This window comes from Eublepharis macularius, chromosome 2 (genome assembly GCF_028583425.1).
Source record: "Eublepharis macularius isolate TG4126 chromosome 2, MPM_Emac_v1.0, whole genome shotgun sequence".
Taxonomy (NCBI): Eukaryota; Metazoa; Chordata; class Lepidosauria; order Squamata; family Eublepharidae; genus Eublepharis; species Eublepharis macularius.
Window position 1 is genome coordinate 128533779 of NC_072791.1, and position 18307 is coordinate 128552085.

Here is an 18307-nt window from a genome sequence, read left to right on the forward strand (position 1 = left end):
ATTGTTTGCAGTAAAAACATAATTCATGGAAGTACATTCATTTTAATTACTGCTATTCTTCCTAGCCACGACAAATTCAACTTGTTCCATTTGATTAAGTCTCTATCAATTTGTTGCCACAGCTTTTCATAATTGTTCTTGAATAAGTCAATATTTTTAGCAGTAAGCTCTATTCCTAAATATTTTACTTTGTGTTACCTCACAGTTGATAATTTCCGTTAATTCTTCTTGTCTTTGTTTCACCATATTCTTACGTAATATCTTAGATTTTCTTTTGTTAACATAAAATCCAGCCAAATCACCAAATTCTTTTATCTTATCCAACAATCTTGGCATATTTTGGATTGGATCCTCTACAATAACCATCACATCATCCGCAAAAGCTCTGACTTTGTATGTAAATCCCTTAATCTTCAAACCTCTTATGGCGTCGTCTTCTCGTATCTGCATCAGTAAAATTTCCAATATCAAGACAAACAACAGTGGAGACAATGGGCAACCTTGCCTTGTACCCTTCCGTATTTCCAGTCTCTTAGTTAATTCATCATTTACTACGATTGCTGCACACTGGTCTTTATATATAGTTCTTACCGCTTGGATGAACTCTGTAACTTCTCCATTGTGGCGAACATAAAACTCCAATTTAAATTGTCAAAAGCCTTCTCTGCATCCACAAAAAAAAACCAACTTCCTTTTCACAGTGTCTGTCATAGTATTCTATTGCATTTATTACAGTCCTTAGATTGTCTTTAATCTGTCTGTTTGGTAAAAATCCTGCTTGCTCTTCTGCAATAAATTCAGACAGCCATTCCTTCAGCCTTTCCGCCAATATTTTCACAAAAATCTTGTAATCATTATTTAACAATGATATAGGTCGATAATTTTTTACATTACATAGGTCCTGTTCTTCTTTTGGAATCAGTGATATATTAGCCTCATTCCAGGTTTCCGGAATCTTTGTCTCTTTAAGATCCCATTCATCACTTTTTTCAGGAAAGGCACCACCTCTTTTGCCATTACTTTATAAAATTTAGCCGTTATTCCATCAGGTCCTGGTGCCTTCCCCAATTTAGTCGACTGTATTGCATCCATGATTTCTGTTTCTGTTATTTCAGCATTTAGTTTTCGCTTCCACTTCTCAGATAGCTTTGGTAAGTCAATTTTGCTCAAATATTGATCAATAGTATCCTCCTTTACCACTTTACTCTGATATAATTTGGCATAAAATTTATAAAATGCTGTACTTATGGCTGATTGATCCATTAACATCTTATCTTCTTCTATAATCTTAGTTATCACTCTTTTTTCCCTCCTCTTCTTTAATTGCCAAACTAAATATTTCCCCGGCTTGTTGGCACCCTCAAATGTTTTTTGTTTTAGTTTCTTCAATTCCCATTCCAATTCTTTGTTGTCCATTGCTTTTAATTGTTCTTGCAGAATCTTTATCTCCAGGTGTAGTTTCTTTCCCCCCGGTCTTTTCTTTAATTGAGTCTCTTTGATTTTTATCTTTTCCTGAATTTCTTTCCTTTTTTCTTCTTTCCTTTTTTTGTCTCTCGCATTTAAGTCCATTAAGACACCTCTCATTACAGCTTTGTACGAATCCCATACTTTATACGTTGGTACAGATTTATCCAAATTATATTGTATAAAAAATCTAGTTTCTTTCTGTAACAAATCTAGATTGCCCTCCTGTTGCAGTAAATCTTCGTTAATTCTCCATCTAAATTTTTAAATACATTTCCCAAATCTCCACATAACTGGATTGTGATCTGAGCTTACTTTGGGCATAATTTCAACCTCTTTAGTCCATATTGCCAATTCCTTAGAGGCCCAGATCATATCAATTCTTGATAGCGACGAGTGCCTTGCCGAATAATAGGTAAATTGCTTGGCTTTGGAGTTATTTCTTCTCCACACATCCTCCAAATTTTCTTGTTTTTGTATTTCAAAAAAAGATTTTGGCAATAATCCCCGTTTCTTTTGAGTCCCCTTTGTTTTCTTGTCTTCCTGTAAGTTTACCACTCCATTAAAATCCCCTGCCAGGATTATTTGTGAATAAGTCACTCCGTCTAATTGCTTCTGTAATTCTTTAAAAAAAATTGTCTTTAGCTCCATTTGGTGCATAAATCCCTACTATTAGTGTCTTTTGGGAGTTCCAAATAATTTCCACCGCAAGATATCTGGCTTCAGAGTCACTAAATTTCATTTTAGGTTGCAGCTCCTCCTTGATATATAACACAACTCCCCTATTTTCTGTTTTGCTGCAGCGACAAATTCTTTTCTTAATTTGTAATTTTTTAAGTACTTTTGGTCTTGTTTTTTAACATGGGTCTCTTGTAAACAAATTATATTACAACGTTGCTTGGATAACCAATGAAAAATAGTTTTACGCTTGGAAGGTGAGTTAAGTCCGTTTACATTCCATGATATTACTTTACACTCCATAATCAAATTCTGGGTCCTTTAGGTAAGTCTTTATCATTGTCCAACAAGAACACCTCCATCTCATGCCGCGATCTGATAGTTCTCCTAATTGCTTGAAATTCAAAACTCAGACCCTCTGGAATCTCCCATCTATATCTTATATTCAACTCTTTCAAAATCTGAGACAGATCTCTATATTTTTTCCTTTCTATTAGGATTTTTTTAGGTAACTCCTTCATTATTCTCACCTTTTTCCCTTCCATTACCAGTGGGTTTTGAAATTGCTTGCTCACAATGTCTTCTTTCATTTTTTTGGTAGTAAACTGCACAATCATATCTCTAGGCAGATTTTTTTGAGCTGCATATCTTGAATGAATTCTGTACGCCACGTCCACATGTCTTACGATCTCTTCCATGGTTTTATTCAAGAATTCTAATATTTCCAATATCTGTTCTTGGGCTACTTGCCCCTCCTTCTCCAGAACGCCACGAAATCTAAGTTGTCTCTCCATATATTTACATTCCATCACCGCCACTCTTTCATTCAAGCCTGTGGTTTCTGCTTTAAATGTAGTGGTTAGCTTCTCCGTCTTTTCTTCCACCTCATTAACTTTTTGCTGTGTCGTCTGTAGTTCCTTCTTGACCTCGTCGATACTCTTTGTTAACTCCGCCACTTCAGATTTAATTGTCTCCTTGAGATCCTTCATCATCTTTTGTATTACATCTTTTAGTTCTTCATTGCCTTCAGCCACTTTCTTATCCAAATTATCAAATGCCGACTGCCAGTCATTTTTCGACATCGTGGGGCTCGATTTGCTCCGCTTCCACGAGTCTGCTCTCTTTCGCAATTCCGTGTATTAAATATTTAAGTTCCCGAATTAAATTTCTTGTTTTACTAGTATTTTGTCCAAAAGTTAGCGCTTTAACTGTCCAAAATGGCAGGCATCTTTTCTCTATGGTTTTAAATCGAAGCTTTGCCCTTACCCTTCTCCAAGATGGCCCACTTCCGGTTGCAATGAGGGCTTGCCCTTGCCCTCTTTCAAAATGGCGCACTTCCACTTCTGCCTTTTCCTTCACAGCCGCTCTAGCCTTGCATCTCGATGTTTATGACGCACTTCCTGTTCCTTCCCCATCGTCGCACCGCTACTTTCTCTCGCGATGTTTCTCCGTTCCCACAGTTTGCTATCTCTTTAAGCCACAGGTATGTAAATAATAATCCTTTCTTCGCCTCTAATTCTTTTCTAAAACCTTCTTTTCATACAATTCTTTTACCGGGGTGAACTTAATTAGTCCTTTTAAACTTTCTACTTCAGCTTTCTGCTTGAATTTAAATCCTCTAGTCCAATTTCAAACTCGTAGAAGAGATAGCGATCTTTACCTTGCCGGGTCTTTTCTGGGTTGTAATCACTGTTTCAGATGTTCAAATTAGTCCAAATTAGTTACTGAAGCTTGGGTACGGCGATCCTATGCCAACTCAGTGACTCCAAAGCTGCTGCAGAGATTTCTGCCACCCTTCTTAGAGTGGGACCTCAAGGCTGGGAGGGAATCTTTTGCGCAGAACCCCCCCCCCTCAGCTGAGATCTACACACCCTTGGGGTCTCAAGCGTTCTTGCCTGCTCTCCGCCTGAGAGCAGGGGGCTGTGGGCGATCTAGCACCCCACCAGCCCTGACAAACAGCAACTTGGACAGCTCAGCTCCCCGAACTGCGTCAGACCACCATGATTCCCAAGCCGGAAGTGTCAACTATATTTTTATTTTGAAAACATGGCATTCTCTCCTGTTTTAGTAATTTCTGAATGGGAGGAACAGAGAAGCCAGTCGTAGCCACCTGGAGGGCAAAAAAAGCACCTATGACCAGTCAGAGAGAATTTCTCAATGATCCAGATGGGCTCAGAGTATGAGATAATATATTCATTTCTCCCATTAGCAGCCCATTACAATTCCATTCCCACAATCCCAACCCAATCCAAATTCTGCAAACATAATAATAGAAATTAAGCAGTAGTTTTTTCCTGTAAGTTGCATGACTATATGAACAATTGTATGACTGTATGAACAGCACAGTGAACATAGATACCAGATCCTATTGGCACAAGAGCAAATGGAAAGAAATTCAGAAAATGTTTTTTGATACTATTACCATCAGACTACAAACATGAGATTTCTTCACAAGAACCCAATCAAACCTAATGGAAAGAGTTATGCATAATGCTTTCAGAAACCCATTTTTGTGGTACCTTGTAAAGAAAATTGTGGCTTCTGCATCTGTAGTTTGAGGTTGAAGAGCATCCTGGACATATTTCAAGTCTTGAACTCCAGTAAGTTCTGGCAATCCAGAAGAGAGCATCTATAGAGGGAAATACTAAGTCTTAAATCTGGCAGACCACCTGCCCCATGGACCCTGAAGATATCTGAGAATTGAGATGTAGGATGCATTGTGCACTGCCCAATAATGTTTTTATAATATTTATATGAAAATATTATTTTATTGTGTTTTATTATATATTTATGATGTTGTCATCTGCTCTGGGCCTGCTTGAGGGGAGAGCACACGATAAATTAAATAAATAAATATAGAGATAACTTTGCTTGTCAAAGTAAATAAACAGGTCTTTTCCATTTTAACTGCCACATTTTAAATTTAATCTGGAGTTTCCTGTTCTTGAGAACGTAAGTGACACCAAAACACATCAGCAGTTCGTTTTCAGAATGTAGCCTGATTTCCACAGATCATCAAGAAACAATTTAGGATTATTACCAGTGACAGCAGATTAAGAAAAAGGCTGGCTTGTTTCCTGATCAGGTTATATGCCTGGCAGCAGAGGTCAACAAACAACTGGAAACGAATGGTAGGCTTTTCACCACCATTGATGACATAGGCCATATCTGACGTTAGCACAAAAGGAGCCCGGTCCCTTTGAAAGAAGAAAGTGAAATCAGTACAGATTCTTAAGCAATGAATTCAAGTTAAGTGACCGAGGATGTGCTACAGCATTTCATTTACTTCAGAGATTCTCACCTGTATGGTAAGATTTTTAAGTGGTCAACGAAGAACAAAGCTTGAGCTCAACACATAGTGGTATGATTGGAATGCTTGAGTCTCAGAATATGCTGGCTGATATACTCTTAAAAATGATAAATCACTTATCATTACATCAAGAACAGATCAGTTAAGGTAAGATAATGGGCATATGCTGAAGTGTTCTAATTGCCAAAATAGCTAGTTTAGAGATCTTCACAGAAATACTTAATTTCTGTGAACTGTTCTAATTGCCAAAATAGCTAGTTTAGAGATCTTCACAGTAATGCCATGTTGTTTAATGTTAGTCCTAGAATTATGTTCTGCTTCAGATTCTTGCTAATACTATGTCTTTTAAACTTGTATCTATTTACCCTATGGCATTATTTAAGGAAATGTCTTTGATACTGTATTGAAATATACTTGATACTGATTAATACTAATCTCACACTGTGTAATCTGCCTTGAGTCTCAGTGAGAAAGGCGGACTATAAATGACATAAATAAATAAATAAATAAATATCCACTTTCATATTAATTTGTTGTCAAATCTGTAAAATGGAATATTAGAAAAATATTCAACATAGCTCTCAACCAAAAATGACAGTGTGATTTGTGAAAAATGTCACACCTCAGTGAAATGCACACCCTCACGTCATCAACTGCTTAGGAGTGTTATGCAAAATGCTTGCCCATGACAAGCCCGAGCAACAAAGCGGGAGCGGGAGGAGAAAGAAGATTCATGAGACACCTAGTTCATAAGTTACAGCTTAAGTCTGAAAAATAACTTTGCAAGGTGGTCTTACTTTTTCATATATAAGAGAAGCTACAGCTAGCAAAGTATAGTGCCAGAGGAGGCTGCCAGTCTTTATAATTGTAAAGTTAGAAATGTAGTTTCTAGAATACTGAAACATGTCACTTGCCACTTTATTTTTTTATAGTTTCATAGCATACCTCTTAAAACTTCCAAACATCTGTGCATGGCCCAAAAACTTTCCAAAATCAATATGAAACATATGCCCTGTGCTGCGAAGCATTATGTTGTCATTGTGGCGGTCACAGATACCTAGGACATATGTAGCTACACAACATCCTGCACAAGAGTAGATGAAGTTTTCAGAAGCCTAAAACAAAACAAAAATAAAATGTAGATTTAGACCCTTTTCAATATATGACCAAGAATAGTCTGGCTCTCATAGTTCTAGTAGTACAGCTTTCAGTCAATTGTTAAGAACAACATAATTAAGAAATTTTTAACACTGTTAGTTTTGCTAGCAAGTTAATAGGAGACTAGGATGAAAATAAATTATTGTATTGTAGAAGCTGCATTTTTTTTTTAAATTTTAAAATTATTCAAGAAAAAGAAAGATGGGTATAGAAGTTTACAATTCAACTACAATTCAATTATCAAGTCATTTAGGTGTTATTAAATTAAATTCACCATCCTAGTCAAAATGACATTCCATTTATCAAACTTACCTTTCTGCCATGAAACTTACAGGTTAGTTTACTCAACTGTGGAAATGTAAGACTTTTAAAAACAGCTTAAGATGGAACAAAGGAAAGTGCAAAAAGAATACTGTTGCCAAACAGGCAACTTCTATATGTTAAATAAGCATTATTGTGTGAAAATGTTACATTTAAGCACCAGAAAGTGGCAGAAATAAGAAACCAATGTCATATATCAAACAACCCCCACACCTTGAAGGGCCTACCATCCTGCTGCATCCCACGGGATGAAATTCCATTATTTTGTACCAAAGTTAGAATAATAGGTTAGCCGATTTTTAAAGCTGAAGCCTTTCCTCTACACTGCACATGTTTTTAAACTGTGGAGTATTCCCAGAATTTATTTTTTCTAGAAGTCATTATGACAGAATATTCAGTACATCATTTTTAAAAATGATAATAATTTTATCATAAAAATTATGTTCTGAATTTGCAAGAACTGACCTTTTCATATTCTTCTTCGGTAGGGTTGTATTTTCTCAGCCATTCTGCAAGGGGCTTGTCTTTAAAGGATCCGGTCACCCCATATTCCACTTGAATTTTCCTAAGTGTATCTGAAGCAGGAACAAGCTCCACCATTCCTTTAGTTAAAAAAGTACAAAATATTTCTTACCAAAAGATGTTTCCTATTCCTTTTCTATCGTATTAACCTAGGACTAACAAATACTTTAAAGAAATATTTCTGTGAATCCATGCAAGCTTACAAACAAAAAAGTTGAAATATTTTCATGAATTCAGATTAAAAATACATTTCATAAATATATCTAATTCTCAACTTGGCCAAATCCATGGATACTTAAGTCCAGAGACTGGAGCCATGAACACACAACACATATCTTTCTACAAACCTGTATAATTCCCCAAATCTGCAGAAAAATCTGATATCTTATTAAAAAAATATTGGGGGGGATTAACCCCCCTCCAAATGATAGAATTAGCACCTGTAGGTTTAAGAAATGAATATCCTCACAGGTAATTGCTAGGCAACCACACAGGTTCACTAGGCTTCATGCCCTAGTTTCTGTCAGTAAGAGGCAGAGGAAGGAACAGGGTCCTTTCCTGGAATGCTTTGGCCTTTGAGGGAGAAAACACTGAGGCCAGGCCTGGCAGAAACCACCGAGTGACTTGCTACCATACAACTTGTACAACTCATGCAGGACTGGCTGCTTGCTACTGCTCAGCAGTGGTCACCTCACAAAAGCTCGTGTGCTGCAGAGTTTCAGACCAGGATCTGGGAAACGTAGGTTCAAATCACCATTCTGCTAAAAAAGCTCACTGTGTGACCTTGGGCCGGTTATACATTCTCAACTTCTCACAGGGTTGTGGAGAGGATAAAATGGAGGAAAGAAGAATGATGTAAATAGTTTTGGGTCTCTACTGCGGAGAAAGGTGAGCTATAAATGATTTAAGTAAATCAGATAGGAGGGCGGTATTGTATGAAGGGGGTCTCATGCTTCGCTAACGAGTTAGGGACCATAGACTTCACCACTATGTTGCCTTACATATTATCTGTTGTTTTAAATTTGTACTCCTATATACTACCTGTGCTTCATGTTGTCTAAGGTCAGTCCTAGAATTGATTATGTTCTGTTTTACTGAATCCTTGCTAATGCTATGTCTTTGTAAATTTGTATCTATTTTATCCTATGGCATTATCTATGAAAATGTCCTTGACTCTGTATGGAAATATCTTTGACGCTGATTGTACTAATCTCCCACCATGTAATCCGCCTTGATTCTCAGTGAGAAAGGCGGACTATAAATGACATATAAATAAATAAATATTGCTGAAGATAGAGTAGATAAAAGGTAGATGGATGGGTGGGTGTTAAGGAATGAAGAAAACAGAAAGGTTAGGATATGGAGGTTTCCAACGGTGAGAGGGAATAGGGTGGGGAAAAGGATACAGGGGAATATGCGGTGTCTTCCACAAGTTCATGCAAATTCCCTGCTTGACTTTATATAAAACACTCAGTTAAAAGTCCCTAGTACACAAGGCAGCAATTCCAGTTTAATTTAGTCAGTGCAGTGCAGTGAAATCAATAAGCTGGTAGCCAAGAAAGACCATTAGCTACATTATGTCTTACACAAGATACCAGTAGAATTCCCTATAATTTGCAGCTCCCTCCCTACCCCAATCATATATTTGAGACCTTATCTAGATAAGGCTGGGAGATCTATTGATTCTCTAAATTTTATTTTAATGGCTGCTTGTGTGCTCCTAGCCCCACAGGGCAAATACATGCCCCTGGACATGTAATGCAGAGGTTAGAAAAATGGCACAGCATGGAAAATTAGATCCTCATCCCTTCCTCCCAATACAGTGATCCTGATCCTAAAATACTCCTCCCACAGCTTCCATTTTTTATTAAAATAAACCATCTAGTTTCATTCCAATACATCCAATATACAAGGTAATATATGAGAATTTTGTCCTCACGTTTTCTATAGCTCATCTCTAACATTTGGTGTTTCAGTGCTAAGGACAACACATGTCCTGCAATTACACTGGATAGCTCAATCCATTTTCCTCCCTGATACTGCTACTGTACTTACAAAGCACCATTTGGCTTGCTTTGCAAAGGTGCATAATTTGTAAAAGAAGCCAAATGTACTTGCCTGCTTGCTCTGAACTATCACTATCTACTTCTAAAATTACTATTCCACTAGGAATTGAGACAGAGCAGATCAAGGCTTAGATGTCACAGAAGTCACAACATAGTAATAACCAGTAATAGTTTGCACCTCTGTCTTTGCCAGTTGAAATACATTTGAAGATAACCATCCGGAGATCCAGCCCTTCCTGTAACCAGATCTTATCCATAATTTTAATCATTTGTAATGCCAACATATCCTGTCGCAGATCTTCTCCAACCTAAAATGGAAGCAAGGCAGCAAATTAACAAAAACATTTTCAGCAGCACAAGCCTCATAGGCAGTATACATATTTTACTGCACAAGCACAGAAACTGGCCTCATCCACAGAGTTCTGCATGTCTTTTGACCTACTTTCCTGCTCCTAATGCTATATAGACAGATTTTGAGGCAAAAGAACAATGTCACGTAAAATTTCAAGAAATCAGAGAAGAGCATAATATTTTCCTGTAACAGGGATTAATTGCCTTACGTAGTTCCTTGGTCTTCCCTATGACTAACAAAAAGCTAAATGGGTTATGCACAGCCTGTTCACAGGCTATGAGCAAGTTAGCATGCCGTTCGAAGGGAACTCAGCATTGGTTCTTCCAGCATTTAGTCTGGAGAAAAATAATGACAAAATCAGTATTATGATCCTAGAAATATGAAACTCTAATAGGTATGTTGAAAGCTTTGTATCTGCCTACTGGACTTTTGACTTTTTTCTTTGAACAACAAGCCACCATGGCTAGTCAAAACACATGTCTCAAACCAAATTTCAAAAGTGAAAGTTTATGCATCAAAGGTGGAAGAGGGAGGAAGAGAAACAGAAGAGGGAGGCTTTGCTGTTTATGAAACTTATCCAAAGTCTACTTGTGGGCATGCAGATGTGGCACTCGTAATATCTGGAAGATGCTCTTGAACAGATGTGATCATCCAACATATTCCTATGCTTTTACCTTTACTTTAAGATTTTCTTCTATTATCAAAGTCTTGCTTACAGATTCAGCCTTTGAACAGGAAAGTAGATTTCAAGCATAATGATCAGGTATGTATCATGAGAATTTAACATGTCAAAAGAACAATATTAACAAAATTTCTGCTGCCATAAAGCTGTATTTATCTAACTTAACAGAAAAGATATACCTTAAACATAACATTAATTTCTTCTCCCAATGGATCAGCATTCACCAAAGCAACTTTAAGAGGTACTGCGTTTGAACTGAAGTAGGAACATGCCTGCCAAAGACAATTTACATTTATTACTTTAAGGACAAGATTACTAACTACATTAAAATAAAAAAGGACTGTAAACAGATTTAAGAATAAATAAAATCAAGTCATTTATACTCCCACCTTCCTCCCCAATGGGGACCAAAATAGCTTACATCATTCTCCATTCCTGGAAAGATGTGAGACCATTTTCAGTATCAGTGAGTTAAGGCAGTCTTTATTTTTATGTGCAAACAATGTATCTGTTTGCCTTTCACTTGGCTAATCAATCTTGATGTTAACAGTTCATTCAGTACTCACAGGGGAAAGAAAAAAAAATTGCAAAAAAACCTGCTGGCACAATGTGCTATTCCTTCCTCATGAATGTGTGTATACCTACTTCTTTCATATATTAGTATCTGTCAAAGCATTGTAATTGTTTTGTGTTCATACAGGCAGAACATTATCTTTTAGTGCTACCAAACAACACATCAAAATCCCTTTTGGTTACAGTTTCAGGTTACTAGTCCTCTCTTAGCCATGTGGCAGCTAAATGGAAGCACTGTTTTCACAAACAGAAGAGCCAGACACAACAGTGAACAGCAACTGCCCTCATGCTCTGCCTGACTGGCTGCTGCTGAAATTAGGGATGTGCGCTTCGGGATTCAAGTTCGTTTTTTAACCCAATTTGGGCCCGATTCGGTATTCCTGAATCAGAGCCAGCATGCTGGCCTCGATTCAAGAAAACCGAAGTGGAGCAACCTGAAGCAATTCGGGTTGCTTCGGGTCAACTGGGAGCACTTTGCTGCCTGTTTGCACTTGCAAACAGCCAGCAAACTTCTGCAAAAGCTTTCCGCTCTTTTTTACAAAAGGGAGGGGGAGAAGGAGTGAGTGAATCACTACAACCTCCTTCTTACCCCTCCCATCTGGTAAAAATAGTCAGGAAGCTCGAAAGCAGCACTTTTCTTGCTCTTTTGCAAACCTGCAAAACAGCAAGAAAAGTGTTGCTTGCAGAGATTCCCTTCAATTTCACAGGATGGAAGGGGGGAGGAGGGGGGAATAGTAAAAGGGGGGGGGATGGAGGGAGATCAGAGAAGAGAGGGGAGTTAGGAGTGTCCAATCCCACTGTTGCATCCTTCTTCCAGCCAATGGATTCTGTGGAAGGAGATGCAGCAGGATTTAAATTGGAGGCTTGCCTTTGGGCCAGCCTACGTTTTTCCTGAGCCTACACAGAGACATTGAGAATAGACTCTCTGTCTCTATCTTGGCTGGACTTCAGAGGACTGGACTGCGAGGAGGACTTCACCTGGAGGATTCCCTGCCTGCCTACCTGACTCACCACTGGACTTCAGGACTGGTGAGAAAGTCAGTGACTCACTGGGTTTTCTGTGTAGGGGGAATTGGTTTTTCGTTTGTCTGGGTAGGGGGGAAGGGGAGGGAATTTTTTTAAAGAACTACTTTAAATTACTCTTTTAATTTTCTGGGGGGGGGTGGATTCTTGCTTCCTTTACTCTGTGTGTGTGTATGTGTGGCCTTTTTTTGAGTGGCTTATGGCTGGGGCATTTGTTTGCGGGGCGGGGGGAGGCTGGTCTTGTTTTAAAGTGTTAAAGTTACTCTTTGGGCTTCATTTTTTCCCAGTTGTTGGTGAGGGGTGGGGAGCTGTTCCTGTTTTAAAGTTTTAAAGTTGGTGTTGATGTTTAGTTTTGTTTGCAGTTGTTGGTGGGGTGGGAATCTGTTCTGGTTTTAAAGTGTTAAAGTTATTGTTGGTGGTTTAAATTTCGTTTCCAGTTATTGGTGGGGGAGGTGGAAGGTTCCTGTTGTAGATTAAAATTTTAAAGTTATTGTTGGGGGGGTTAATTTTTTTCCAGCTGTTAATGGGGGGAAGCTGTTTCTGTTTTAAAGTTTAAAAGTCCATGTTCAGGCTTTACTTTTGTTTCCAGTTGGGGGGGTGGGGAGAAGCTGTTCTTGGTTTAAAGTGCTACAGTTTTGAAGTTATTGTTGCGGGGGGGTGTTAATTTTGTTTCAAGTTGTTGGTGGGGGGAAGCTGGTATTGTTTTTAAGTGTGTGTGTGTGTGTGTGTGTTGGGGAAGTGTAGGTAGGCTTCAGGGGGGCTTGCTTGGGGATTCTGATTTAAATTGCTGTGCTTAAGTGGGTGGGCCTGAGTTTTTAATTTCATTTTATTTTGGGTTTTGCTTCTTTGCTACAGGTTTCTGCTGTGTGTGTGTTTGTTTGGGAGGTGTAGGTGGGATTCAGGGGGGCTAGCTAGGGGCTTGATTTGGGGGCTTGTACTTTTTACTGTTGGTGTTTGAAGTTGGTGTTTTGCAAATTTTACAGTTGGTGTTTGGACTTTGGAGTTGGTGTTTCTTAGAGTAGTTGGTGTTTGTGTTTTACGGTTACACTTGGTTGTTTACTGCTGCTGCTGTTGTTTTGTTGGTTGGGGATGGTCGTGGTGTTTGTGCTTAAACTTATAGCGGTTTAGTTAGCAGCATACTTTGGATTTCTGAGAATAGTATTCTTATAAAGTAGGCTAATTGTAGGCCTTTGTCATTCTTTTTGCTCTCTAAAATAAAGATTGTTAGGGAACCTAAGGTAATTTTCTCCATTTAATAGGCTTTTGTAGGAAAAGATTTAGTGAGAGTTAGGTAAAGATCTGTTCAAGTTTTATTCATATAAATAGGCTGCCCATTAGTTCTTAACTAGGGTTTCCCTGTGCATCTCTGGCACCCTTGGAGCCAGGCCAGGCATTTTTTTTTGTAATAGGCTTCCATTTATATCTGGGTTTAGGGCCAGCTTGATTCCTGAAAAGGAATTCAGCTGTTTGAGGTTTAGGTTCCTCCCTACTAAGGTTATCCACCACCTTATTGTGTCAAGTTGTCTCTGCTGCTATTGATTGCTGCCATCTGAATGTATATTTTATATGCAAGTATATTATGTTCTATTTTTAACATATATGTATGGTTTTAACAGGTGGTGCTTCTTCGGGGGGAAAGTTCAAGTGGCACCACACGGATGCCAGCTAGCCAGAAGGAGGCAGGTTCCTATGGTGTTCTCCCCCCACGGGTTCCTGTAGTGCAGGGACGCCAAGCCTCTCTGACGGAGATGCTTGGTACGCAGGGCACTAGTGTGTCCAAAGGGGGGATCCAGAAGGCAAGCACACGCATCACGCGCCATATTGTCAACATGATAGTGGTAGATGATCAGCTGTTCTCCATAGTGGATCACTTCGGCTTCCAGGGGCTGCTCCATGATGCCTATCTCTGGTACACGATTCCTGCTCGCACAACATTGAGCAGGACCATGGTGCCCTCGTTTTTTAGGGCTGCCAGGGACCATGTGAAGGCACAGTTGTCCTGTGCTGCCAGGAGAACTCTGCATTTCATGTCCAACATCTGGACTTGCTCTAGTGTGCAGCATATGTACCTCTCACTTGCTGCTCACTGGTGGCAACTCGAGGACCTTCAGGGTGGGGGTGGGGTGCCCAGTGTTAGGCAGGGATGGATGGGAGACCACCGTGCCAGCTACTGCAAGACTTTTCTCCACGCCAAGGTTCTTGATGTGGCGCCCCTGGCGGAAAAAATCATGGCCACTGTGAGGACGAAGTTGGACAGCTGGGTAGGTTAGGCACCATCATCCTGGGATGCATGGTGATGGATGGTGGCCTCAACATGAGGGCAGCAGCGCAGCAGTTGGGCCGGGAGTACATTTACTGTGCGGCCCACAAACTTCACCTAGTGGTGAAGCATTGCCTGATCTCTGACATAGTCACTCACTGGAACTCCACCTGTGCCATGCTGGAGCGCTTGGTGGAGCAGCAGGCCGCCCTCGAGGCGTGGCTCTCAGAGAGCAATGTTAGGAAGCAGGAGGGTGAGTTCAGCCAAGAGGCTCACGAGTCACTTCTCGTGCAGTGTGAAGCCCACTCATGAACTACACCAGAAGCAGACCAGGGCAGGCATGCCGGAGCATTGCCTGATCTCTGACATAGTCACTCACTGGAACTCCACCTGTGCCATGCTGGAGCGCTTGGTGGAACAGCAGGCCGCCCTCGAGGCGTGGCTCTCAGAGAGCAATGTTAGGAAGCAGGAGGGTGAGTTCAGTCAAGAGGCTCACGAGTCACTTCTCGTGCAGTGTGAAGTCCACTCACGAACTGCACCAGAAGCAGGCCAGGGCAGGCGTGCCGGAGCATCGCCTGATCTCTGACATAGTCAATCACTGGAACTCCATCTGTGCCATGCTGGAGTGCTTGGTGGAGCAGCAGGCCGCTCTCGAGGCATGGCTCTCAGAGAGCAATGTTTGGAATCAGGAGGGTGAGTTCAGCCAAGAGGATTGGCTCACCATCTTCCAGACAGTGGAGGTCCTAGAGCCCTCCAAGGACTTCACTATGGCAGTCTCATCTGACACAGTGACCCTGGATCTGGTCATTCTTCTGGTGCATATGCTCCAGACTTCAATGGCCTCCTTTGTGGACCCAGATGCACCATGTGCAGACATTGTTCCAGTGGTGTGCGCTCAAGAAAAGGCTACAGCAGGGCCTAACTGCCAGGCTAAAGCCTCTCACGGAGAGTGAGTCGTACATGTTGGCGCCCATGTGTGACCCACGCATTAAGGGCACTTTTGCCAAACGTGACAGGAACCTCACCCAAGCCAGAGATGCCCTCTGTGTGCAGGTGAGGCGTAGGCAGGCCAAGAGGGGCCGCTTATCATCAGAGGGGATGGGCGGGGGGCCCAACCCTGCAGGTCCCTCTCACGCCCCTTATGAACAGGCACCCCCCCATGGGCACCACCAGGATGTCCATGGAGATGGAGATGCTCCAGCGGGCCCTTGGCCCTTCTGGGATCATGAGTTGTGTGAGACAGGATTCAGTGGAGGCAATGGTCAGGGACTACCTTGCGGAGCCCTGCAAGTTGCTGTCCACCAATCTGCTGAGCTACTGGGCCAAGAAGGAGGTGGTCTGGCTGGATCTCTCACTCAAGGCACAGTGGCTCCTCTCATGCCCTCCGATGAGCGTGGAGAGCAAGTGCGTCTTTTCTTATGCAGGCGACATTGTCAGCCCACATCGCACTCACCTTCTCCCATGGAGTCGAGCAATTGGTCTTCTTGAAGGTTAATGTGTGCCTCTTCGATTTCTCAGGACTGGACTTCCAGAGTGACTGAGGTGAGCCCTCGTGGCCTGCATCCTCTGCGAGCCTATGACCTGGGGAAGAGAGCTCTTCCCATAACTAAAATTAATTAGAACACCAGCTGGAGGGGGATAGAACTCAGTGGCAGAAGGGATGCACCTTGCAATTTGGCCAGCCCCCCAACAACATACACACACACAGAATACAGCAGCACTAACCCAGTCCCTGCAGGTACAAATTTGCTCAGATAACTGTGAATAGAGGTCACAGAAATGTTGACTGCCACTGGAAAGGGAAGACAGGGAGAGACAGGTTAGGTTAGGTAAACTCAACTGTAAACTATAGAAGGACACATGGAAACCCAGAGAAGCAGCCCCAAACTAAGCTATTTACTGTTGTTAAATGTTTTAAAACTGCTGTTGTTAAATGTTGTTTAGTTCTCTAAAATGTTCAAATTCTGTTGTTGATGTTAAATGTTGATTAAATGCTGTTAAATGTTGTTGTTGAAGGGGTGAGGGGAGCGGGGAGGAATGGTGTGGATGGGTGCCAGCTGATGATGAGGGCAAGATCACAACATTGTCTCATAGGCAGTGTTCAGTGTGAAGCTGGTGTGGGGTGGGGGTGGGGGATCCTTTGCAACTGTGGTCCATAAATGCCATTGTGTTGTGCTTGTGGCTTGGCACTGTCTGGTTCTGCTCTGTAGTGTTTCCTTACTGGCTGAACTCAGAGCCTGGCTCCAGGAAATGACTGGCTCTGCTGAACTAAGATGCAAGAGTGTCCCCTGGTTGAATTTGGTTTGGGTGGAATGGCTGATGTGATGGAAATCCAATAAATACTTTTTTTTAAAGTAATTTTTTTTGGTGTGTGATTCTCTGGCGTGATGTTATTTTTTTGGTTCAAACTGGACTGTAGGTTGTGATTTGAATGTGTCACTAATGTTGTCACATGCCCTCAGCCCACTTGTGAGGAGGGAGGGCAAGGAATCCAAGGAATACATTTTATAAGTAATTTTTTTGGTGTGTGATTCCCTGGCGTGATGTTATTTTTTTTTGTTCAAACTGGACTGTAGGTTGTGATTTGAATGTGCCACTAATGCTGTTACATGCCCTCAGCCCACTTGTGAGGAGAAAGAGCAAGGAATCCAAGAAATACCATTTTATAGGTAATTTTTTTGGTGTGTGATTCTCTAATGTGATGTTATCTTTTGGTTCAAACTGGACTATATGATGTGATTTGAATATGTAATATAATATATGTGATGTACTGCTGTAATGTAATGTTATTAATGCTGTTATGTGGGGAGGCAGGGCAGAAATTTTAAAGAAATTATTTTTGTTGTGCTTGTGTGATTATTCTTGTGCGATGTTGGGGGTTGTTTTAATCTAGGGATGTAAAGTGATGATGTAATAGTGATGTTTAATGCTGTTGAGAAATAAAATTTTAAAAATTATGTTTGTTCTGTGTGTGATTCTCTGGTGTGATGTTGGGAGTTGTTTCAATCTAGGACTGTAAGTTGTGATTTTATATGATGTGAAATGCAATGGTTAATGCTGTTATTGAGAATAACATTTTTAAACATTATTTGTGTGTGTGTGATTCTCTGGTGTGATGGTGGGGGCTGTTGTAATACTGTAAGTTGTGATTTTATAGTGATGATGATGTTGATGTGGATTGTGATGGTTAATGCCATTACTGAGAAACAAAATTTTCAAAAATTATTTTTGTTGTGTGTGAGATTCTCTGGTGCTAAGATAGGGAATGATGGAGAGTGGCTGTCCAGCCAGCTCTGGGGGTGATGGAGGCTTTTGGGGGGTGTTTTTGCTTCTGCTTTGCTTTCCCAGGGATAAGCTTGCATCAGAGGTGCATGTCTGTGCTGTGTGGCACCCACCCTGTGCATAAGTGCCCCTGGGAAGCAAAGTCTGTAAAGTTCTTGTCATAGGGAAGAATGGAGAGTGGCTGTCCAGCCAGCTCTGGGGGTGATGGAGGATTTTGGGGTGTGTGTCTTTGCTTCTTTTGGGCTGTTGGGGGTGGATTGTAATGTGGGACTGTGGCTGCTGCCATTGGCAGCCACAATCCATGTGTTTCTGCTGTGTGGGAGTTTTCCCCACAGTAGAAATATGGTGCATGATGGAAACCACCTGGGGGGGCATAAAATGCCCCCCCAAAGAGCAATCTCCCTGAAACTCAGGGGGAGGGGAGAAGTAGGAGCAGGTCCCTTGAACACTGGGTGCATTTTGCCTGCAAAATGCCACCCCAAGCCACCCAGAAAGCCCCCTTGTTTTTTCCCATAGGGAATAATGGAGAGTGGAGGAGGATAGGAGCACCTTCTTTGGGAGGCCATAAAATGCACCTCCCCCCAAAGTGTAATCTCCGTGAAACTTGGGGGAGGGC

General features: G+C 41.0%; 1 protein-coding gene across 1 annotated transcript in view; it reads right to left on the bottom strand.

The window, feature by feature from the left end:
- Nucleotides 1-18307, bottom strand: part of PIK3C2A (phosphatidylinositol-4-phosphate 3-kinase catalytic subunit type 2 alpha) — a 112013-nt gene that overhangs the window by 19905 nt on the left and 73801 nt on the right. The window contains exons 21-26 of the mRNA XM_054970575.1: nt 10733-10825; nt 9698-9827; nt 7397-7533; nt 6398-6567; nt 5183-5339; nt 4662-4771 (exon numbers count right to left, since the gene is read on the bottom strand). Of these exons, the coding sequence (XP_054826550.1) occupies nt 4662-4771; nt 5183-5339; nt 6398-6567; nt 7397-7533; nt 9698-9827; nt 10733-10825 (797 nt within the window). The remainder of the gene's footprint in view (nt 1-4661; nt 4772-5182; nt 5340-6397; nt 6568-7396; nt 7534-9697; nt 9828-10732; nt 10826-18307) is intronic.